Source organism: Podarcis tiliguerta, assembly GCF_965153285.1.
Source record: "Podarcis tiliguerta genome assembly, chromosome: 12".
Lineage (NCBI taxonomy): Eukaryota > Metazoa > Chordata > Lepidosauria > Squamata > Lacertidae > Podarcis > Podarcis tiliguerta.
In genome coordinates, this window is record NC_139545.1 from 26870941 (window position 1) to 26896084 (window position 25144).

Here is a 25144-nt window from a genome sequence, read left to right on the forward strand (position 1 = left end):
GGGGGGGGGGGAAGTGTACCTCTGCTCCATTTCTACCTGCAGGTTTCCCATAGGCATGCGATTTGCCACTCTGAGAAGAAGGCCACGCCATTCTCGTGGCCCTGATCCTCCCACCGGATGAAGGGGGGCAGCGCTGGCTATGGGAGGCCTGGAAAGCCACCGCACGAAGGCCTCGCCATACTCATGGCCCCGATCCTTCTGTCAGATGATGGGGGCAGCACCGGCCACAGGAGACCTTGAAGGCCACTGCATGGCCTAGCAGAAAGCCGTGCCGTCCTCGTGCCCCTGATCCTTCCACTGAATGAAGGGGGGCTGCTCCGGCTATGGGAGGCCTGGAAGGCTGCCACACTGCCTTGCAGAAGGCCTCACGATTTGCCACTCTGAGAAGAAGGCCACGCCATTCTCATGGCCCTGATCCTCCCACCGGATGAAGGGGGCAGCGCTGGCTATGGGAGGGCTGGAAAGCCACCGCACGAAGGCCTTGCCATACTCGCAGCCAGATGAAGGGGGGGGGCACGCTGTCCAACTCTACCTAGAGAGGCCAAGGATTGAACCTGAGACCCTCACACATGAGACCAATGCCCTACCACTGAGCCAAGGGTTACCCTCACCCTGCTATATGCTATGTAAATCATTCCACCTGGAAGTGACCCCACTTAAATATTTCAATTGTTTTATTTCTAATAGCCTTAGAATCAGATTGGGCAGGCTATATATGTCATTATTGATGTGTATTTATTGATAACTGTGAATGTTGAAACCAGAAGAAGAGATGTTACATAACTCCAACACTTTCCCAATATTTCATATATTTAAAAAGACCAGTCCTTCCTGGGATGGAGGTATGGGGAAGTTATTGCATTATCTGACTCATTCTTGTACAGTGGTACTGCCAGGGCAGGACTTTGGGGCAGAAACCTGGGGTCCCACTCAGTGTGGGTGGGTGAAACCAGCAGGGCTTGCTTACCACATTTTAACATAAGCGGGGGCAGGGGGAACCCACTACATTACCATCTATAGAGGAGGAACCCCAGTAAGATAGGTCTGGGGTGGGTTGGGGGGCTGTGTCAAAAATTACCTGACTCCACCACTGCTCTTCCCTCACACAATGCACCAAAGAGACCTGCAGTTTTGCACCCCATAGATTATAAAGAATTACACCAGCGTCGTCGTCGCTGGGGTTGGTTCAAAGCGCTGGGCGTGAGCACTTGTGTCGGGGCTGCTGTGAACTTGCCGCGTCCAGGCTCATGCATAATTCTTGCTAGGGCTGGGCTTCCCCCTTCGGCGTCTCCTCCCTCCAGCCAACTCTTAGCGAGGTCATTCCAATGAGAGCGAAGGAGGCGCTCAGACAAGGTCGCTTTCCCCCCTCTCTCTTTTCTGGAGAAGACACCAGCTGAGCGCGAGAGGAGAGGAGCGTGGTGCTGAATTTAATCTGCCTTCGCCAGCCTCAAGGATATCCAGACTCTTATTATACAGCGTCCGCAGAAAGAGAGAGCAAGGCAGAGACAGACACCCCAAAGGAGAACAAGATCGATGCCACCGCTGAGGAGAGTCGTGTGATCAGGAAGCGTCTGGAGAGCGCGCGTCGGGGAGGTTTTGGGGAAGGAGGAATCAGCACCTCGGACAGCTCCCCGCTGACGCTTCCTTCGGGCTCTGCGTGGCGGCAGCGGCGCTTTATCCGCTCCGGGCTTCCTCTACGCCCAACACCGAGCAGCGCGAGAAATCCACCTCCCCGATCCATCAACTGGAGGCGCACCCAGATTTAGGATCTCCGGCCCGGCTTGGAGAGAGAAGCACGCCCAGACTCGAGGCCACCCGGCCTTCACCGCTGGGGCTATATGCTTGGCCGCTGCTGCTGAAAAAGAGGACAAAAGTTTGCGGCGGAGGGAAGAGCCCTTCTCCTCCCTCTTCCCTTCCCCTTGGAGAAGGCGAATGCGTCGCTTTCGGAGCTGATTTGGTAGGAACGATGACCGAGCGAGGATGTGCACCAGCAGTCAGATCATCGGAGGCCTCCTGGTGCTCTCCGTGCTGGAGATAGGGCTGGGGGTCTCCAGCGTGGCCGTGGGGGCGGTCAGCTTCAGCCTGGCTCTTTCCGAGCGTGCGCCTCAGCTGGGAGACTCTTCTCCGGTATGGAGCGGGGTGTGTGTACGTTAGCCATTTCACTCTCTCTTTAACTCTTGATGGTGATGATGTTGTGCTCAGCGGGTGCTAATTTTCCATACGGCCCTTTCTCTAGCTTGCATGCTCAGTGCACTCTTGATATCTGCATGATCCATGTGTATAGATTGCTTCCTTTCTTCCCTCCCCTCCCCTCCCCTCCCAACCTATTTTAGGACAACATAACCTGAACTTTATTTAAACCCTCTAGCATAAAATCTCACACCCCACCGCAGCCTTCATCAGATTTATACCTGCGGAACACTGGGCCATGCCTTTGGCCATGGAAAAATCTACAGTGGGGTGTAAAACTATTGGAGGAAGGATCATAGCTCAGTGGCAGAGTGTTCATCATGCATGCAGCTCCCAAGTGTCTCTAGGTAGGGCTGGGAAAACTCCTACCTCAAGCCCCAGGTCAGAGCAGATAATATTGAGCTAGATGGACCAATGGCCTAATAAGGGGGCTGGGTGGGCAGGCAGAAGTCCAGGACCCCATGCAGCAGAATAAGCAGAAGACTCCCAAATGGAACAGGGGTGGCTTAACACTTTGGAAGTAAGCAAAGTAATGCACATTGTCATCTTAAGCCAGTACCCCCTACCAGATGTTTATGTCTAAAATTATCTAGTTGCACCATTGTGCAAAGGACCAGGTGGTAGTCCAAAGACAGAAAAGGTATTTCCAAATGATGCCAAGGACATGCCTTAGACTGCATATTTCTGAAAGAATGAAAAGGAAGCATATTCTTGCAGCATTACATCATTTTATTGTGATCAGGATAGAGCAACTGCATCTTTTAGTCAGGATTTTACCAGGAACTGAAAATGTGGACAAAGTCAGTCAACATTCAAGCATATTCACAATTCATTTTGACATCATATGTTGTTTTGTTTAAATCACTTACCACCACCACCACTTTAAATATCAGTAAATCAAAGATTGACACCTCAGCTTCAATAGAGGGTGGCTTCTTCTTCTTCTTCTTCTTCTTCTTCTTCTTCTTCTTCTTCCATCCATTGTAACTATTTGTTGAATGAAAGTACACTGTACTGTTTTCTATTGCAATTCATAAGACTGGCATCCAATGTGCTTCAGAGCTCAGCTTTAGGCTCCCTTCTCCTAAACATAATCTTTGGAAACCAGTCCTATTAATTTAAATGGAATTTGGTGCAACCCAAACAAAACTAAGTATGTTTAATTCCCATTCAGTTGAACTGAATTTTAAATCTCAGTTACATTATTAAATGCAACTGAGTGGGATAGGACTTAAGTATGTGTAACTTTCAATGTTATGCCCAGCATGGCTAACATTGTGGTGCATGGTAATAATCATCAATGCAGCCATCATGGAGTAGCAGTGGAGTTTTCAGCTGAAATTAGTTAGGTTACAGTGGGGTATGCTGACCAATGATTTCACTTGCATTTGTATAAAATGCATAGCATACAAGATACATTTCCTCACTGGTTCTGTTTAAATCATTAGAAAGCAAAGCAAATGTGACCTGTATTAGGATTCATAATTTTAACTGAATAAGAACTTTAAAACTTAAAGAGAAGTGAAGTAGAAAAATATTAGAATCATATAGAGTTATATTGGTCAAATAAAAGAAATGATGCACAAGGTGTTTTGAAAGTGCACAATTTCCTCTAATTTTAGACTAAATAGCTGCATATTCCTGTGTTGAAATGTCTAGTTAGTACATTTACCTACATGTTAGTACATGTATCTTGGAAAGTAACAGCAGCACATTAATTAAGCTGCTGAGCCACAGAAGAAGCACTTATAGATGGTGGTAAGAGCTGGGAATCACAATTTCACACTTTCAGGTGGCCCGAGTATAATAGTGGGCATGTGTGTGGGGAGGTATAGCTTTCTGAAGAGCAGGTTGGATCCCACCCAAATTACTTGCACTTAGATCCCAGTGAAATCAATGGGACTTAAGTTCCAACAAACTTGGGTTGGATTCAACCCTATGGCTTTTGTCAGACTAGGAGTAATCATTAAACCTTTGAATGGCAGTGCTCAGCTGAAGAAGCAGCTGTGGACAAAAATACCGACACTGATAATTTTATAGGTATAGACAATTAGATAATTAGGTGCAGGTTCATTTTAGCCTGATGGGTTTCCTGCCTCAGTGTGAGCCTGGAAATGTTCTACTATTATGAAGTTTTATTGGGTAAGGATCTTGCATATTTTTAATCTATTTCTGGGCCTCCTTGCTAGTTGCCTCTGTGTGTACCCATATGAGTACACCTTAAAAAAAAAATCATATATGAACAGCCTGATTTAGAACATGGTTAAAACTCATGATGGAGTCATCCAACCATATTAATTTGCAGCTTGTTCCACGTGGATAGTACACACATAGCAGGGTACACAACATACAGGGCGTATGGGACATTTCCACACGCCTGGGTTCTGGGTGGATGGCTAACTTAAAAATGTGCCATGCTGTATGGTTTTGTGATTGCATCCTCAAGAATTTGGTTTCAAGCTTACCTTTGCTAAACTGTCATTGTTTTCCCACAAGGGTGAGATCTCTGCCTTTTTCAAGAACTGCAAGGGGTATGAGCTGGTTGATGCAGTTAGATGTACCCTACTCAATGGCTTCTGAGAGAGCTAATTCATACAGTCAGCTTCCCCACATGATACTGGCCAGGTTGTAACCCTATCAATGGCGCAGCAAGCTTTCTGAGACCACTGTGTCTGTTCTGTAAATGTGCTCTGTGGTTGGTCTAACAATCTCATCTTAGACATATTTGCTCTGAAGAAGGCCATATTGAATTCATTGAGATTCATGTCCGAGTAAGCATGCTTGTAACTGCAGAATTAGGATTGAAACTGAATGGTTTTGTTTTAATTGCAATAATTTCAGGTATCAGAGGGAGAATAAGTCAGGTAGGGTGGGATGAATTGCTTCAAACTTCTGAAGAGCCCACCCATTAGAGGAAAGCTGATTTTTATGCACTCTTCCTAAAAATAACATAACATGGAAATTTAATTAAAGGCCTTTGACCCACTTCTGTCTCCAAATAGCTGCAACTAGATGGGAGCCCAGTTTCACACATAAGTGGCTAAAGGGAAGGTTACTATGGAAACCTTAGCTCAGAATATCCTGCTTTGTGTAGATTGAAATCATGCACATCTCTATTACACATATTGTCTCACCAACCACAATATCCTATTAAGCTGCCAAATGATATATTTGCTTTTATTTGTTTACTGCCAGGCACCTTTAGCCACCTTTTCTATTTTAAAAGAACACTCAAAGTGGCTAAACATTTATAAAGCAGAGAATAGCAGTTGAGTGCACCATCACCGCCAGTAAAGGTTTAAAAAAAATACCCCAACATTGTTACCCTGTAATTCAGATACAGTTAAAAAGTATCTCAAAAGCCAACTGTAATAAATATATTTTCACAAGGTGAACAGAAATGGGACCAGGCAAACTTCCTTAGGGAGGGTGTTTCATAACTTTGGGATTCCATAACTTTGGTGTTTATACCTTCTCATTGCTGTAAACCAGTTTATATTGACAACAATGGTATGCAGTATAGCTATAGTTGCAATGTGTGGACTCCAGTCCACAGCAGTATTTTTTTGCATAAGCAAGCCCATTATTGAAACTGAGGTCACATTTGTGCAGAGTTCTGATGCACAAGATAGTTTTATTGCTAACTGTCTTCATGGATAAAAAAAATAATTGGTTCATGGTCAGTAGCAGACCCACCAAGATCAATGGAACTGCTCATATAGTCAGTGCTAATTGCCTGCATAATGATAAGGGTCATGTATGAGTGGAAACTTGTTCAAGCCCAGTTGGAAACATACTGTGAGATGCAGACTTTGAGGTATTGGGCATATTCTTGCAGAAATTGGCTGTATCTTAATTACAAGTAATATCAAAAGATGTGGTAGACAAAGCTTATTACACTTTCTGAATACCCAAGACATCTGGGTGGAGCAAGAACACTAAAAAATGTTGGCATCATTAAATTGATTTAGAAATCTTGGGGAAGAAAAGCCATATAAGAATTGTAGGGTCTTGCTTACTTTGGTACATAATCCAAAGACTTCAGGCTGCAACCATGAAAAACATTATTTTAAAAGAAAGAAAGCCAGATATTATTTGATATTTAATGGGAGCCACTTCAGTCATACCATATAGGACTGGGGGGACCTATGACTCTCCAGATATTGTTAGACTTCCAACCCCCATCAGCTTCAACCAGAATGTTCAGTGGTGATGGGAACTGCAGATCAACAACATCTGGAGGGCCAACATCCACTTAGAGGCTGTCTAGTGCTCATCTCTGTATTCATGATAGGGATATTAGACCTGGAAGATCCTTGGTACCAAGGATGGTCCAAAGATGCTAAAAATTTGTGGCTTTGCTTGGATGAGAGTAGCCCACACTTAGAAAGATATGAAGCTGTCTCATACTAAATCTAGTTCAGTATGGTCTTGAGGCTAAGGGCTTGGGTAGAGATCTTGTCAGCTCATCTACCAGCTGTCTTTTAAGTGAACCTGGGACTTCTGAACCCAAAGTATTTTGGAAACAAGAAGAAAGAGTCATCTTATGCAAACATATGGGAGCAAGCTCCATTGACCACAGTGGGATTTACTTCTAAACAAACATGTGTGGGATTGCTCTGTTCATGTCTATTAAAAGGAATTTGTTTGGACTGTTAAAATAGAGAGCTCTGCTCCAATAAGGGACCTCAGAACAGAATGATTACACTAATTACAAATGTGAGAGCTAATGAGTTTTCCAAGCTCAAGAGCAGAAAGGTTAATATATCAGAGAAGAGAGAAATGAAAGGAAAAGAAATACATTAAAATATGTTGTAAAATATATTATGGATCTTCTGCTTCTGTCCACCTAATTTTTCTGGAGTTGCAATTTGGCATGGTTCTCACTCTATAAGAAATCAGTTTCAGTTAAGGTAACAGATACTGGAAGAAGAGTCTAGTTATATGGCAGCAACCTAAAATCAATCACTTGGTTAATCTCATCTGTGTGGAGACCCTTATCTTGCTTGTGATATGTCTGTCCTCTCAGTTATACAAGTGGATAAAAGACTGAAATACAAAAATTCTTTGAATCCAGCCATTGTACGCTGGATGCCTTTCCACTTGTATTACTTGTCATAGTCATACAACGTGAGGTGTAATTAGTCCTTTGAGGTGAATAGAATTGCTGCTAGATTTGACTTTTTAAAAAATCTACTACTCACACGGAATGAGCTGCTTCTCCATAGAAACGGCAGAACCAATTGCACGAGCGTGTTGAGCACACAGGCATACACTGCGAAGAGAGTGACAGCATGCATACAAATTGCCTCTGCACACAGAGGAAGGCATGCAAGCATGCATCCACCAAAAAGGAAGAATAAGTCTGTTTTTAAAAAAAATAATAATCCTGAATTATGTAAGTCACATCAGTGGTAGTGCGTGTGCTAGCTACTAACTTCAAAAGTGCCATATCGATTCAGTGTTTTGATTTCTCAAACAAGAAGTGCCCAGGCTAAAAACTGTCTAGGATCTAGACAGGCCTTTCTTCTCATTTCAGATGTTTGAGAGGGCTGCTGGCAGTGGTTCCCTGTGGTGCTTGGAAGTCACTCTGTTCATTAACAAGAGAGACACCCACCCACTCACTCCCTTGCTCTCTTCTTCACTTCCTCTGGTTCTGGGCTGAGCCCTGACACCATGGTGTAGCAGGCCAGGGTGGAAGCACCACCATTTATCACACAGCAAGGATGATGATGTCATTTCTTGGATTGGGGTATGATTGGCCAATCCTCTTCATGCCAAGCATTTCATTAATCAATCAATTAAGGTTCATTGAACAATTCTGATCAAATCAAATGTTAAAAGCGAGGTATCCAAACAAAAATTAAATCAGAGGTTTTAAAAGAAATATACATAATGCAGTAAGCTCACAGCCTATGCAGGATTATGTTCATACTAAATCATGACTAAAACCAAAATCATGTATAATCAAAATGCATTGGGTTCAGTGGTGGGCAGGATTGCCAAAGTTATTTCCCCCCAAAAGCTGTCCACCCCCTTAAAAAAAAAATTTCCCTATGTGTGTAAAGCTCAATGTGCACAAACTAAGTGCACATAAGTTGTGGGTTTACTGTAAAAACACATAACAAAATGATGTGCTGCCCTGGGCTCCTTTGGGAGGAAAGGCAGAATGTAACTTTAATACATAAGCAAATATTAAAAATACATGTATGGGTAGGTTGGATTTTATTTATTTTTTTTATTTTGTAGCAGGCGCTGAAAACAATACAGTGAAGGCTCCTACCTAACATTAATGGGCAGGGACTTCCAGAGAGTAGGTGCTGCCACAGTGAGGGATCAATTCCTTGTAGATGTGAAACATACATCATGTGATACTTGCAAAAGTGCCGCTTCCACAGATCAAAGTAACCAAGTGGGCACATATGGGGTAAGGCTATCCTTCAAGTAAACTGGTCCCAAGCTGTTGAGAGCTTTAGATATGACCATACTGTATAATAGCTTATATGCCATAATACCAATAGCACCTTGAATTTGGCTCGATAAGAAATCAGCAGCTGTGCAGATCTCTGGGCAGGGGTGTAATATGCTGACAGGGTCTCGTTCCCGTCAGAAATCATGCTGCAGTATTCTGCACTGATTGCAGTTTCTGGGCCAAACTCAAAGGAAGCTCTATATACTGGACTGCATTGCACTAACACAGTCTTGAATTAGTGTGATCAAGCTCTCCCAGTCCAGGGAAGGTCGCAACTATTGTACCAGTTGTTAAAGATGCTGTTCTCAAAGAGAAAAACTCACTAAGTAGGCGAAGCAGACATAGAGATGGGTCATATTAGCATGAATATGCCACTTTATTTTTTGAAAAACTCCCAAGTCACTTTGTTATGGTAACCAAAATGTTGCAAAATAGCCCGCAAGCATTTGAGTCAGAACTGTCTATCAGGCTGGATAATAAGCAAAAGTTGTGTGTGTGTGTGCGTGTGTGTGTGTGTGTGAGAGAGAGAGAGAGAGAGAGAGAATTTAGTTTGATATTGAAGCTGTGGTGTCTGCACTGGTCAAGGTGCCATAAATGGTTCTCATCCTCCCCATTTTATCTGCACAACAGCTCTGTGAGGTAGGCTAGGCTGAGAGTGGTTAACTGGTCCAGTGAGCTTCATGGCTGAGTAGGGATTTGAACCCTGGTCCTGCTGGTCTAGCACAATAACCACTGTACCACACTGACATGGCCTCACAATTTACCACTACTGCACTTCTTAGCATCTTAAAAAAAGGCACTGGAACTGAGGCCCCACAGCCCTGGTTCAAAGTAAAGGAAATTGATTTAAATTTAACATATTCAAAAAAAATGTACACAATAATATCCAACAAGTAAGAAACAAAATAACCTCGTCTCTTTCACATTGCTGCTCAGCACATGGACACCTCACACCCCCCCCCCCAGCTTGCTGTACAGCACATTCATGGCATGGCTGTGAAAGCCCCACCTGCAGCCATCTACCCATTCATATTGCAGCTGGGCTCACCACTACTCTTATCTGCCTTTGCTTCAGGGCACCAACTACAATCCGAACCAGAGATGCGGGAGAAAATTAATCTGGTTTGCATCTGAAGATGAAGCTATCAAATGTGCATGTTCTGAAACTGCCTGAAAACTGAAAGCCAGTGCTCTTTTGCAATGTTCTCTTCTCTGATTTTGCAGGGCAGTTCCCCAGCCAAACGATGTTTACAGCATTGCATATGCTAGGGGAGATGGTGCATAAAAACAGATACATTTGCGAAAACGGCACATAACATGCATTGTCTTAGGATAAACTGTTTGCAAAAGTGCGTCCATGGGTCAAAACGGCACACGGAGGTGTTTATTAAGAGAAATCTGTACTAAAATGTTGGTGAATTTTCAGGAGGATTTTTTTTAAAAATCTCAAATTGCTGCAGAAATGTGGAGAAGCCAATTTACGAAGAAAAAACTGAGAAACTGAGCTAGATCCATGAGCAAAGGCCTCATATGAGCCCATTGCAGGGAAGTGGTGGAAACATCTGGTCTTGGGCTAGAGGGGAAATCCTAACTGGTGGTCAGAACAGAAGGGGGGGGCAGGTAGTTCGCCTAGAGAAGATATGGTGACTGGGCTTAGACAGGGCCTGAAGCCATCACCCAACAGCAGTGGGTTGGCTCAGGATCCAATGGGTCCTGGGGTGGCTCTGTCCTTCCCTATCCTTGGAATGGCCCATGTTGTGGCTGGCTATTTCCAGTGGGGGGGTCTCACCAGTGGCACTCCCCCCTGCCTGTGCTGGCAGAAGGGGAGGGTGTCTCATGCCTCAGGCAGGAGCTGGCGGGAGGCTGTTGGGTGGGTGAATCCAACCTCCCTCCCCACAAGTGGGGCAACAAGGGTTTTGGACTTCTTTATTAGTGGTTGTGTGAACTGATGCTCGGCCGCACACGTACATGGGGAGAAAGGTAGCTAGAGGGAGAGGCGGGGAGGGAAAGAGAACGATGTTAATGGTATTATTATGTCATCTGATAACAGCATTCTCTGAGCGGCTTACTATAATAACGTTAAAGTACAATAGCTTTCATGAGTTATTAGGTTCCGCTAAATTAATAACCACTGCTAGACCGATCACCCTTTGTCTAGTTCTCTTGCAAAATCACCCAAGCTCCCAAACAGTGCCTGAGAGAGTAAGGTAAAGGTAAAGGGACCCCTGACCATTAGGTCCAGTCGTGACCGACTCTGGGGTTGCGGCGCTCATCTTGCTTTATTGGCCGAGGGAGCCGGCGTACAGCTTCCGGGTCATGTGGCCAGGATGACGAAGCCGCTTCTGGCGAACCAGAGCAGCGCATGGAAATGCTGCTTACCTTCCCACAGGAGCGGTACCTACTTATCTACTTGCACTTTGATGTGCTTTCGAACTGCTAAGTTGGCAGGAGCAGGGACCGAGCAACGGGAGCTCACCCTGTCACAGGGATTTGAACCGCCGACCTTCTGATTGGCAAGTCCTAGGCTCTGTGGTTTAACCCACAGCGCCACCCGCGTCCCACGCCTGAGAGAGTACCTGAAGGTAAAAGCTGGACATAGTCTTCCTCTTTGCCAACTTTCTCTGCTAACCTGGGATATGTTCTCTTAGATCATGGTTCCGCAAACTAAGGCCTGGGGGCTGGATCCAGCCCAATTGCCTTCTGGATCCGGCTCGCGGATGGTTTGGGAACCGCCACGTGGATCAGCGTGGGGATTCTGATCATTCGGGCTGCACCATTCCCCCCCCCCCGTCTCCCTCCAAAGTCTAACTTGTGTGTGTGAATATTAAGGAAGAATAGCAAGCACACACACAAAGCAAACGTGCTAACTTATTGACAGTTAAGCATTTATATCACTCATACAGAAAACCCTGATGACTCACTTCTGAAATGAGTGACAAATGAGTGGCATTCAAATGCCAAAACTGATCCAATGATTATTCATTCTCTGAATCTTCTCTCTGGTTTAGTCACCTCTCGGTCTGCCTACAGTAAACCCAGTTAGGCTCCTTTACAGAGAAACTAGCTGCACCTAATTTCATTGAATGAAATCAGTGGTATTTTAGGTGCTCTTCAGACAAGAGACACAGATGTGTGGTAGCCCCTTTTTTGTGTGACACAATCCCATCTGGTGATTGGGATTCTGTATAGTCACAGCCCCAGCTGCATGGACTTGCTTCAGAGAAAAGCAGTCAAAAGGTAGAGGCAGCTGTGAATAAGGGCACTTTAGTCACAACTGATCTAAGTCACTGATTTCAATAGAACTTAGAAGCAACTAGCTCAGAAACCTCCAAGCGCCCCTCTTTCCCAGGAACAGTCCTGGATTTACAGAAGCCACCCCAGTTTCTGATTTGATTCTAGAATGTCCCCCTTTTCCTTAGGACACCGCTGTTTTTTACTGGAGAAATATTGGAGGGGATGGAGTTATGAGACCCCTGAGCCAACCTTTAGAAGACACCTGAAGGCAGCCCTGTATAGGGAAGCTTTTTATTTTTTTAAAAAAAAGTTAGATGTTTTATTATGTTTTTTATATATGTTGGGAGCATCCCAGAGTGGCTGGGGCAACCCAGTTAGATGGGTGGGATATAAATAATTAAATTAGTATTAGTATTAGTATCATTACTCCCTATTTTCATTGGGGGACGCGGGTGGCGCTGTGGGCAAAACCTCAGCGCCTAGGACTTGCCAATCGCATGGTCGGCGGTTCGAATCCCTGCGGTGGGGTGCGCTCCCGTCGTTCGGTCCCAGCGCCTGCCAACCTAGCAGTTCGAAAGCACCCCCGGGTGCAAGTAGATAAATAGGGACCGCTTACCAGCGGGAAGGTAAACGGCATTCCGTGTGCTGCGCTGGCTCGCCAGATGCAGCTTGTCACACTGGCCACGTGACCCGGAAGTGTCTCCGGACAGCGCTAGCTCCCGGCCTATAGAGTGAGATGAGCGCACAACACTAGAGTCTGCCAAGACTGGCCTGTATGGGCAGGGGTACCTTTACCTTACCTTTACCTATTTTCATTGGGGAAATGTTGGAGGGTATGTTACCTTCCTCTGGATAGAAACCATAGTTTTTACATGGGGAAATCACTATCTACACTAGACGTGTCTTTTATGCCAGTTACTCGCAGGCTGATGCTATGCATTTTTCTTCCCAGGGACTTCAGTCACTTTTGGGAGCATGGGAGGAGGGATGAGTTTCTAAAGCTTTCTGACTTTCCAATGCTGCTGCTTCAGAGTGGCCAGAAGCCAAGAGCAGAGGCAATGGGACATCTCAGAAAAGAGCTGCTGCAACAGCATTGGCATTGGGCAAGCAAACTTCCTAGTACTACAAAAAGGTTGAAGGTGACCATCTTCCTTTGATCCTCATAACACATTTTCTTTTTCCTCTGCCTGTCCCCACATACCTGAATCCCACAGCCAAAATCTTGCAAATCATGGGTGGTGTGAGGATGCAGGGCTGAACCCCCCCCCCCCCACACTTCCATGATCTTCATTCATGGGTGCCCTGATTCACCTCTCTGATTCATTTATATATTTGGTTTTTACATGCTGCTTAACAAAATAGCTTAACTCAGTTGGTTAGAGCGTGGTGCTGATGACATCAAGATTGCAGGTTCGATCTCCATGTGGGAAGGCTGCATATTCCTGCTTTGCAGGGGGTTGGACTAGAAGATCCTTAGGTCCTTTCCAACCCTACAATTCTAGGATTCTAGGATTTCCCCCAAATAGCCTGGTGGCCAGTCTCTAAGACCTGATAGGCATAATCAGGCCTGTGGCCTGGAAGGTCCACACCAGTGCTTTGCAGCAACCTAACCTGGATGTAACCAGAGTATGTTTTAACTGTAGCCAGAGATCATCTCCCCAAGAAGGGATATGGCTGACATGCTGGGCAAAGCTTATGGAAGGCACTACAAGCAGCAGTAGCCCAGGATCTAAACCAGGTGTAGGAAAGCTTTGGCCCTCCAGATGTTGCTGAACTGCAACTCCCATCAGCCCCAGCAAGCATGGTTCATAGCCAGGGATGATACACAGTTGAACAACATCTGGGCTTCCACAAACCTGATATAAATGCTTCCCCCAAGCTTTGCACCTCTTTCTTAAGGGACAGTGCAGCCCCATAACAAAGAGCATTCCCTAAATCATAGGCAGACAGTGCCTTAAGAGACAGTGCAGCCCCATAACAACAGCATTCCCTAAATCATAGGCAGACAGCACCTCTGTCTAATGTACAGTGATCTTCAAAAAAAATTTTAGCTTTCAACCAGCCTATTACTGTCTCAGGGTCTGCTTCCTAAGTTACGGAGAGTATCCTCCACAGCTTATGAAACGAGAGACCCGGGTCTCAGCTCCTTGCCTCAGTTCCTCCCCTCTCTGCTCTAGACCCATTTTTTCTGCCAGCAAAGAATCTGCAGACAGCCAAATCATAGCATTCAATAGATCTTCCAAGCACTTCCCGGGTTGCAGGCTGAATATATTTTAGTCACTAGGAAAGAAATTGCCTGTAAGGGGATTTATGGCAGTCTTTTCGTTTTGGTTTAAGAAGCTCAAGTGGATCAGAACAAAGGCAATTCATTTCCAAACTACATCAGGAACTTATTGGATTAATGCACATTTCGGCTTGAATGGCCTCCCCAAGTAACTTTATGCAACCGTTTATTTTTATTTTTGCCTCCAGTAATATCCAATGACAGTTTATTCATAATTAGAGTTTATGCAGATTGTGACATGTCTTGCTAACCTGCTTTCTATGCAGACTGAGGATGTGAGAATCATACTTGATAAAAGTAGTTGCTTCAGGCCAAACATGATGTGTGTCAGAAAATGTGCCTAGAAAAAAAACGAGTGAGCAGTTTTCCACTTGACCCACACTTTCTACACATGGGTCCAAGTGGTTTCTCCCTTGCCCTGCTCCTTTCCCCCTAGGGAAAACCAATTTTCACTCTAAATAGGAGCAAATGTCAATCCGTATAAAACCTGAATTGCTGTTTGTTCCAATTGAGCACTAAAGAGTGGTTTTCCCTGGGGGAAAGTGGCAGGACAAGAGGAAGCATGGATTGGCCTTAAGTGTGTGTGTGTGTGTGAGAGAGAGAGAGAGAGAGAGAGAGAGAGAGAGAGAGAAAGAGGGAGAGAGAATGAATGAATGAATGAATGGAGAAAGAGCTTTAAAATGCACCAGGAAAGAGCTGAACATCCCCCTTTGCACCTTGTAGGGCTCTGTAATTGAAAGTAACATGGAAGAAAGCTGGCAGGTGAGAACCAAGTTTGGAGAAGAAAAGGGTGACTAGGGGAGTCTGTGGTCCTCCAGATGTTGGACTCCACTTTCCATCCATCAGTTGCAGCCTGTATGGTCAATAGTCAGGGATGGTGTGGTCCAACAATATCTGGAGGGCCTAAGATTCTTCATCCCTGGTTCACCTACTTTTGTCTTTCCTGCCTATGCTGCACTTTAAGTCACTGCACACCCCTCACCTTTTTATAGGATACTGGCAAGCTGAGTCTTGCTGCTGCTCTCCTGTATTATCGTGCCTGTAACCTCACTGCTACAGGTAGAGATTCTTCCTATGTCACAAGGTAGTTAGTCTGGGGTACAGATGGTTCCAAATTATTGGTCAGCTAAGGAATCCAAATTACTGGTCCCTAAGGAATCCTCCAGGCATTCTGTTTATTGAGAATTCAGCTCAATTAAGCTACACAAAGCTTACACAGAGGTATGTCTACAGGAAAAGGTAATTGTGATGTGTCCATGTATCAATGATTGCATTCCATCAAGTGATCTACCACCAGAAAGCAGAAGTGCTTCCAAGCTTGAGGGGGACATAACAAGAGAGCCAGTGTGGTGAACCTCACTTCACTACAGAGTAATTTCCCATGTTGCATGTACCACTGCTGCATTGTGGGTTGCTGGGCCCAGAGAACTACTCAGACATGGTGACACCAACTAGTATCCATGCATGTGTGACATCTTACACAGTGTTGGGCTTAGGTATAACCAAACACACTGGGTTCATCTTGGTTTTCCAACCATTAATATTTACAGTCCACAGACCACTCTGACAGCATTTAGGTCTGGTGATATTTGAAACAGAATTTAACTTTTTCAGGAGGATGAGGTGGAATGTGTTGAATTTCCCTAGGTTTTAAAATAATAATAATTGAATGTTAATGTGAAAAAATGTTTTCATGTGTAAGCACTGTATGGTGGTAAATTGGAGGAGGGGTTAAATTTTGGTTTCTACGATTTCTCTGTTGAGAATAAGAAACAAGTTGGACATGCAGTGCGATTCATGTAGCTATTCTTGGAAGTCCATTGAAGTATGTTCAATGATGCTTATTCCCAGGAAAATGTGCTGCAATCTAAATTCCCAGTTTTTAGACTTTGTGCTTCAGTTTCTGCACTAAATACATCAGATTCATTTATTGAAATTCACTATTTGAAATTTTCTATGCATGAAGATGCTTGACTTGTAGCATTTGGCTGACTTTTCCACATTAAGTATAATTGTGTTCATGACCATTATTGCCACTGGTTGTCATTTCTTAAGGCTGAACTGAGAAGGAAAAGTAGAATCCATAGCCCTACCATGTTGACCAGAAGTAAGAGGATGGCTGTAAAACATTTTTGCAAAAGGAGAAACATTCAATAGCTGGTTAATAGGAAATATGAATAACTTTGCATGCACTCAAGGATAGATATGACCTGCCAAAAGGGCAGGCTGTAGCTGACCTTGCAAACAGGCCTAGAAACAGACTTTCAGAGCAATCCTAACTATAGAATATCAGTGTAACAGGTTGGCATAGTTTGACTCATTCCAAGCTCCATCTGGGAGTCTCTGGAAGGGGCTCTTGCTGGCTGAGTCTGCAGGTGAGTGTGGGCCTAAGTGTTGAGGATTGGGCCCTAGATGACAGGATGGAGCCGAACAGGGTTTTGAATAAGTGTAAGACTCCCTTTTCCCTTTCCCACAACTCCTCAGAAGTTCCCCTTTCAAGATGACTGCAATGGGATGTTGATGAACTCTCATCCCAGTGGATTTTGGATTTGGTTTGTGCTGTTCCTAAATACAAAGAGGTTTGGCTGAAAACTGTTTTTCGAAAGAGTAATCCTGTCATCTAGATATAGCCACAGCTTTAAAAAAATGAATATTCTGCTACGGTTTTCATTGTTTTACAGCGTGGCAGAGTTGACGCTGCTGTTCTAGACTTTCAGTTATGACATATGTTCTTCTTGTTGTTACAGTTTCTGCTTTGTGGAGCGTGTGGAATACTGTGTGCCAAAAAAAAATCAGGACTTGTCGTAAGTTTTTGCATGACTTGTATTACGTATCAATAGATGAAATGCAAACTGTCATGTGCCTTGAATTATTTGCTGCTGCAAGACGCCATGCTCCATCTCCAAAAGGACAGTGGAAAGTGCCCTTGGGAAAGGTAGGTACTTTCCTACTCTGGGCCAGAGGCGAGCGACTGGCAAGATTCAGTTTAATTCTGTGCTGCCCTTGGCCTAATCCCATAGGAGAGGGAAGCCCTGAGGGTGAGAAGGAGTGTAAGAATTATTCACCTAGGCTTTTAAAATTTATGTTTTGAATCTGGGCTGTACATCATTTTATGCTGTCTCTGGGCAAGGAAGATTCTTCTTATTCTTTTTGTCCGTCTTTTATCATTTATGGTTGGTTTTTGGAAAATCTATCTTCTAGATTCTTCGAATTGTAGAGTTGGAATGGGGCCACAGGGTCATCTGGTCAAACCCCCTGTGGTGCAGGCATCACAGTTGAAGAATCCCCATTGCATATACAGTGGTACCTCGGGTTAAGAACTTATTTCGTTCTGGAGGTCCGTTCTTAACCTGAAACCGTTCTTAACCTGAGGTACCACTTTAGCTAATGGGGCCTCCCGCTGCGCCGCCACTGCACGATTTCTGTTCTCATCCTGAAGCAAAGTTCTTAACCTGAGGTACTATTTCTGGGTTTGCGGAGTCTGTATCCTGAAGCATCTGTAACCTGAAGTGTCTGTAACCCGAGGTACCACTGTAACGTATTGGCCCTAATATAAGCCACACTTTCCTCCCAAATTCTGACCCTGTAGCTTATATTTGCGACCTTACGGTATGCAGCTAGGAGTGTGGGGCAACGCCCCCCCCCTGAGAGTGAGGAAGGGGAAAGTTCACCGGCAATGCAGCACGCCCCCCCCCCCCAGTATGTAGCCAGGAGCAGCAAGGAAGGGAGTGACTTATATTCAGGTATTTTTCTTTTCTTTTCTCCTCCCTCCCTCCAATTTTAAAGCTGCGGCTTATATTCATGTGCGGCTTATGTTCGGGCCAATACAGTATTGCTTGCAAAATACTTTGTCATCACCTGCCCAGGGGAGTTTTATTTATTTATTTAAATGTTTTGGGCCGCGCAGCTATATATCCGTCAGTCAGTCACTCTGCTTTTTAGCCCCCCCCCCGCACCGCAATTGCCTTCTCTGGCCGAGAAGTCCATGGTAACGTGATCTTTCTTGTCTCCTCCTAGATGATACTTTTCTCAGCCTGCTGTATCTGTGGACTAATTGGAGGAATATTAAATTTTCAGTTCCTTCGGGCTCTGACAAAGAAATCCTCAGCCCTCTATCCTCTGCATGTCACCTCCATGTCCCTGGCTTGCATCGGCATCGGTGGCTGCACTCTGTCCTCGTGGCTGACTTGTCGGCTAGCCAGCTACGAGCAAAGAAGAATGTTTTCAGAAAGAGAGCACTCGCTGCATCACTCCCATGAAATGGGCGAGAAGGTAAGTTGGGCAGTCTTCCCGAACCGTTGCGTTTCCTCTCAAAAGGCTCTTCTTGTGTTCTAATATATTCATTCAGCAGTAAGGGGAAGAATTCAATTTTCGGCTTTACAAAGGACTGGGAAATGAAACACTGTCGTTTGGTGCATGCCTCGTTCTGTTATAGAAAGCTATTTTTGGATACCGTATCTCCGCAGTACACCCATTTCAACAAAATGCGTCAATTATCTACATTGTTCCATTGTATAAGATAGACAAATGCTGAGCCGCTAAGTCTAGCACTCCCTAAATAACCTGCTTAATTAATGTGAATATACAGACACACCTCGTTGCATGGAAATATTGTTTCCAGTGATATTTTCCTAGAAAAAAAGGTGCCGGAACTCACCATGAACGCCTCCCTCATTCTCTTATAATGGCAATGGTGCCTACCTGAGAGGTGCAGGAGCTGAGTTTTGGCGACTTTTGGCTGGGGGAAAAAGCCCTGATTGTTTCCCCCTGCTTAGTACTTTGTAAAATGGAGAGAGTCCAAAGATTAAATCTATGTGGGACAGGGATGAAAAACCCATGGTCCTCCAGATTTACTTTTGAATGACAACTCACATCATCTCTGACCATTGGAAGCTGGGAATGATGGTAGCTCGGATCCCAACAACACTGGAGCCCACAGGTGAACTCCACCCCAATGTTGGAGGTCAAGCTGAACAATCAGCAACCCCATGCAATGGATGTGTTGCTGGTTTGTACTGCTTCAAACTGCAAGAATCAGATGGCTGAATTTCCCCCACATCTTCCCAGGGCATACAAAACCTGCATACCAGGGAGGTTTGAGCTAGGCTTTCTGGGGATGTACAAGGTATTCTTAGCAAGAGAATGCCCTTGGGCATCTGCTCCTATACAGTGGTGCCTTGCAAGATGAAATTAATTCGTTCCGTGAGTTTTTTTGTCTTGTGAATTTTTCATCTTGCGAAGCACCACTGTGTATTGACGGTTTCCCATAGGAATGCATTGACGGTTTCCCATAGGAATGCATTGACGGTTTTAAGAAAAAGGCGCAAGACGTTTTCGTCTTGCGAAGCAAGCCCATAGGGAAATTCGTCTTATGAGGCAACTCAAAAAACTCTTTCGTCTTGCGAGTTTTTCATCTTGCGAGGCATTCATCTTGCGAGGTACCACTGTACTCTAAAGAGGTACAGTCCAGCACTAGAGTATATTGCCAGAAGTTGCTGATTGTGTACATCTGTACAGGAAGTACAACTTTCTATATATTGATACTGACATGCTGCCTGTTTCTCTGCCTCATTTGTGACTGTTATATTAGAGATTGAGGGGTATTGAAATAACCGACCTGCCCAGCTGCCCAGTGGTACCCCCGACACCAGAGTTACCTTCAAGGTATGCTAAATTCTAGAATGCTACAATGCTTGGTTTGGTTTTTAATATCTCTGTAGCAAGTTTAGTTTCTTAGAGGAATGCATAATCAGTCTTGGGGTGGATCTACACGCAGGGGGGAAATGCTATAAATAAGTCAGAAATTAAATCTTTAAAATGAAAGAAAGAAAACACTATGGAAAATCGCAAAGATTTTTTTCCTTTTCTCTCCAGCGCTATCTGGCGTTGCATGTTTATAACACATTCAAAGTGCTGTTTTTTTACTAATGTAGCTGAGTCCTTGGTTGATGCTTTGAAATCACCCCCAGAAGTCTTTATTCACTTACAATACTTCTAGGAAACATGACACAGAAAACTGCACAGTAAGATGTTAGAGTTGGAAGTATGTTCTTCACTTAACTTATTGATCCTTATTATAAGCATCCAAATAGGCATTTTGTTGAATGTACCGGTGGACTGACTGACACCTTTTCAAATCAGTATGCACTTAAAATACAGACCCTTGTCACAGACAGCCAAATCATCTTTTAAAACAAAAAACAAAAAAACTTACACTATTTTGCATTGCTCTTTCCTGAGTTAAATTGACACGGTTGCAGTGCTTTTTTTCTAGAAAAATAGGTGCTGGTACTCACCATGAAGTTGTTACAGTAAGTGCCACACTTTTTAACAACAAAAAGAGGTGCTGGTACTGCGTACCCTTGAGTACCCCATAAAAACCCCCCACAAAGCACTGCACAGTTGGAAGCTTAGTGTCATGAGTTAAACAATTTCGTTAAAAAACTGACCACCAATAATCATAATGACTTTCAGGAGCAAAATTCAAATAGCTAACTTTATGTAAGCATTTTTGAATGAATGTACTGAGAATTTATTTCTTATAATAATTTTTATTAGTTTTCAATTACAATAATCCAGTAATAGCCTCATTATAACAATGCCAAATTATAATACAATTACCAATTATTCAGATGCCAAATTATATAATTTAGGTGACCCCCCCATGTGCTAGAATTGATGCTTTACTTTATTTCTGCATTCCAAAGTCTTCTTAATTGCAGTTACACTCCAGTCAAAATAACAATCCCTTATACAACAACATATTAACAACTTCCATTTGTATTGACATATTAAATGATTTATAAATTTACAGTTAAACATTCAAACTATTTCCTTGCTCTTCCTGTGTGTGGCAATTATTCTGTCTGTGATGTTTCTTCCTGTCCTTGTAAAACATTATGTCTATCTTTTCCCGGTTGTTGCTGTTCTCCATCATGCCTTGGGTGGAGCTAATATCCTGGCAAGAGCCAGGTACTGAGATGAACTGCGAGTGAAGCCCATTCCCCCCTGTCCCTGGGGCGAACTTGCAAGGATAATTACCCTCAATCATCCTTGTTTTTTCTTTGGCAACGATCTCCCGCTGTCGTGGGTGCTGCCTCCATTAAGGCAGACCGGAACTGGAAGCCCAAATGAACTGAGAATTTAGACCTACCCCCAATAGCTCACAAAGGATACAAAACCATGATGTTGCACTTCCCATGTGAGAAGTGCCTAAAATGGCCCTTTAACCATCCATCCTCACAACTCTCCTGAGTTGTTCTCCTTTTTCAACTATTTCAACAAGTTTGGATTTGTTTATACTATGAAGTTATATCTGAGGCTGAATCCAGTTATAATGGGTATAATCAGGGACTTTCCTCCTCCTCCTTCTCCTGTATTTTAATGTGATAGTACTCATAGTACTGATACACCCTCGTTATTTCTGATCATGTAAGCAAGCTCCATAATTTCCATTTTATAAATGGGGAAATCTAAGCAAACACAGTGACTTGGCTGACTGAGGAGCTCCTGAGTCCTCCTCCAATATTTGTTTTACTGAATGATACTGGCTTTCACTGGTGACATCCATTGGCTGCTTAATGGCTGAAGGGATGTTAAGTTTACTCATCTCACTCTGTTTCCCAGCAGACAGGTATCTACATCCCCACATCCTCACCTCAACCGGCATTATCTGGCGCCCTTCCTGGAAATCCCAGCAGAGACCAAGGTATCAAATTGTGACCCAACTGTCATCTCTTCCATAATACAAACATAGGTTCCATTTCTTCCATGGGGCATTATAAAAACAGGACAAGACAGATTTATTGTAAGAAACTGCTTAGGGCGACCATTAGGGAAGCTTTTTAATGTTTGATGCGGTATTGTGTTTTTAATATTCGACTGGAAGCTGCCCAGAGTGACTGGGGAAACCCAGCCAGATGGGTGGGGTATAAATAATAAATTGTTGTTGTTGTTGTTGTTGTTTCTGCTGCTACCGCTTGTCAAAGACACTTTTTCAGTCACATGCTATCTGCTGTCTAGGGTGAAGGAAGGGCAGATGTCCTGTTGCTGTAAGGAGAGTTGAAATAACCAGGAGGCAGATCCCAACAGCACTGGGAATGAAGGAGAAAGAAGTCAGTAGACCAGGGGTGAGGAGATAAGGAGTCTAGGGCCTTCCAGATGACCTTGGACTCCAACTCCCATCAGCCCCAGCCACCATGGCCAATCGTGAGGGATGATGGGAGTTGGAGTAAAACAACTAGATGAGCCACATCCCTAAAGTAGGTCCACATCTCAATGTGAAATATAAGTTGAAACAGAAACCTATCAGGACCTAACAGCAACTGGAGCTCGAGGGCCACCACGAAAAGAAAGTGAAAGCTAAGTTAAAGTGGCAGTGAGGCAGATGTCTAACACAGGGGTCCAAGGAAAATACCAGACAAGTCATAAAACGTAGAGGGATTAGTGACAACCAGGCCATCAATCTTAAGAACATAAGAGCCTGCTGGATCCAGCCAGTGGTCCGTCTAGTCCAGAATCCAGTGGCCAACTAGATGTTTATAGGAAGACCGCAAGCAGAACCTGAGGGCAACAGCACTCTTCTCCCCGTGGTTTCTTGCAACTGGTATTCAGAAGTGTACTGTCTTCTGAATTCATAGCCATTTGGGGTAGTCTCTAAGCTTCAAGATCAGTTGCAGGTGTACAGGGGATGTTTTCATTTTACCTTGTTACCTGTGTGCTGGAATGGGTAAGGCTGGTGTTGGTGAAGAAGCTTTTGCTCTGCTTCCGTGCGTAGCATCCTTCCATTTGGGTGGCTGAAGAATGTCTGGGGTTTTTTTCTAGCTCTCTCATGCAATCACCTTTCATTACATCATGTTACACAGCATTAAGCTCCCCTAAACGATGAGTCGGGGAAGCAGCCTCAGGCCTGTGGGCTGCAAACTACCAAGGCTTTTCCACACCCATGACTAAGGGCGCTTCCAGACTGTCACTCTTTTGGGTGGGATTCAATCATACCCGAGGAAATTCAGGCGGTGCAATTGAAGCTGATTTGGAGCCCTCACACCACAAGCCTGATTTCCAAAAGACCAGAACTTTTCCCTAGTAAGCAAAGGGATGAGGAATGACACTTGCTTGGGATGACACTTGCTTAACACAATGTCTTCTAATCTCACAAACAGATCAGAATGATGGCTCATTCAATGTTCATTTATTTATAATTTTCTATGCCACTTTTTCCTCCAACGAGCTTGAGGTGGTGTACTTAGTTCTCCTTCTCCTTATTTTATCCTCACAACAACCCTGTGGGGAGTAGGTTAGGCCGAGAGGGAGCAACTAGCCCAAGGCCACCTTTAGAGCTTCATGGCCAAGTGGGGATTTGAACCCTGGTCTCCCAGGTCATGGTCCAACACTCTAACTGCTACACCATGCTGACTCCTAATAGTCAGTGTCATCCAATCTCTCATTGAACAGATTGTCTGGCAGCTCCATACTGTCATTGTGTGGCAATGCACCCAGGGGCTGATCATTCTGGGTGGAATAATTCTAGGAAAGAAAATCTGGCACAGGCCAGATGTGAGCTTCAGTCCTTACGTTGCTTAAATCTGTACTGGCTAATTAGCAACATGCAAAGCTGACAAAAAAAATGCCTTTAATCATAACTCCCCATTTTATGCTTACAGGAAATGACAGACAACATGTGTAATGGAGGCCCACACCTAATTTATAATGGAAGAGCCTACTGAGTGGTTTACAGTTTTCAAGAAGAACAACTACTTTCAGGATTTTCTTTAAGAGGCAAAGATGTAGACGGCAGCGACTTTTGAGAGAAGGCAATGGAAACATGGCGGCTTTTTATTTGCAATAAGTTCACAGCTGAAAACAACAACAGCACAGTGGCATCTCTTGCAGAGATTCGTCTTGATTTTCTCTCCTGTTATTTGAAGATATTTTACTGCATATTTTGACGATACACAGTAGTGATAACGTCCTTAATGTTTTCTTCTTCTTTTGTCTGAATGATTTTTGGATGGCTGTGATCATATTTTAAAATGAATTTTTCAGACTCTTACTCGGGCTCGCCTTATGACGATTTTCTGAAATGAAAACTAAAACACAACAACCCGCAGACGTGAAATGGAGAGCGTTTAAACAATGGCTTGCACAATGGCAGGAATGGAAATGAGACTTGAAAGGCTCGCCTTTCCTACGCAAAGCCTAATGAATGAATTATGAGCATGCTGCAACAACACGGATGTCTTTGTTTTGAAAGACAGAATGCTTTAAGGATGCCATAAGTCAAAACCTGAACAATGCCTTGCTGTAAAGAAACTGTAAATATTTCCAATTTGTGAGGTATATTTCATAATTTGTTCATACAAGATGTCAAATAAAGAGAAACCTAAAAGTGTGACAGTTCAGAGTATTTGTGAAAATGTTCCTGAAAAAGATACATGGGAACAAAAAACCCTGATTTTGACTGACCAGTACCTCCTAACCACTACAAACAATCTCTCACATTCTGACAGAGTGGATCATTCTCCTGGCATGGATGTTGGATTATTTTAAATGGAAGATGACGACTTCACTTCCTTTCTGTCGCCTGACCTGGAATAGTGTTGCACTGAGTACCCAAGCAGACACAGCTAGTCTAGGACAGGGCTATCCAGATTATTTGCCCAGGACTTAGTTAAACACACCAGGTTGTCCTCTGTATCCATAAACAAATTGTGGATGATAGATGCTTTATTCTGGGCAGACCTGGGACGGATCTACACTTGTCGTTTATAACGTTAAAATTGTGTTTTTAAAATGTGACACTAGAGGGCACTGCAGAGCAGCGACCCACTGGCAAAGGGAAACTGCCATTAAGCATTATAGATCGTTATATTTTATAACGCTTAGAAGATCAATGCAGATCCTGCCCTGATGTTTAACACCACCACCAGACCAGGGGTCAACTGACCAGCACACACAAGTTATAA

The 25144-nt window shown here is 44.0% G+C and overlaps 1 protein-coding gene across 5 annotated transcripts; it reads left to right on the forward strand.

Moving 5' to 3' along the window:
* The first annotated feature begins 738 nt into the window (after positions 1–738).
* On the forward strand, positions 739–24573 carry TMEM196 (transmembrane protein 196). 5 transcript variants are annotated; one of them, XM_083405686.1, is made up of 6 exons: positions 742–2139; positions 16928–16984; positions 18198–18452; positions 19771–19844; positions 21807–21888; positions 23843–24573. In XM_083405686.1, the coding sequence occupies exons 1-6, from the start codon at positions 1981–1983 to the stop codon at positions 23903–23905; spliced, it is 690 nt and encodes a 229-aa protein (XP_083261812.1). In that variant the 5' UTR covers positions 742–1980; the 3' UTR covers positions 23906–24573. The 5 variants fall into 5 exon arrangements, with proteins under 5 accessions (XP_083261814.1, XP_083261812.1, XP_083261813.1 ...); XM_083405687.1 differs by having other exon boundaries at positions 744–2127; XM_083405684.1 differs by having other exon boundaries at positions 745–2145.
* Positions 24574–25144: the final 571 nt, after the last annotated feature.

Bases quoted from the DNA above. Each gene is read 5' to 3' on its own strand.
- TMEM196 (XM_083405684.1), top strand. From the start codon at position 1,981: ATGTGCACCAGCAGTCAGATCATCGGAGGCCTCCTGGTGCTCTCCGTG. The intron at 2,146-16,927 runs GTACGTTAGCCA...TTGTTGTTACAG, and splicing joins CGGTATGGAGCGGGGTGTGT to TTTCTGCTTTGTGGAGCGTG. The intron at 21,889-23,842 runs GTATCAAATTGT...TTATGCTTACAG, and splicing joins AAATCCCAGCAGAGACCAAG to GAAATGACAGACAACATGTG.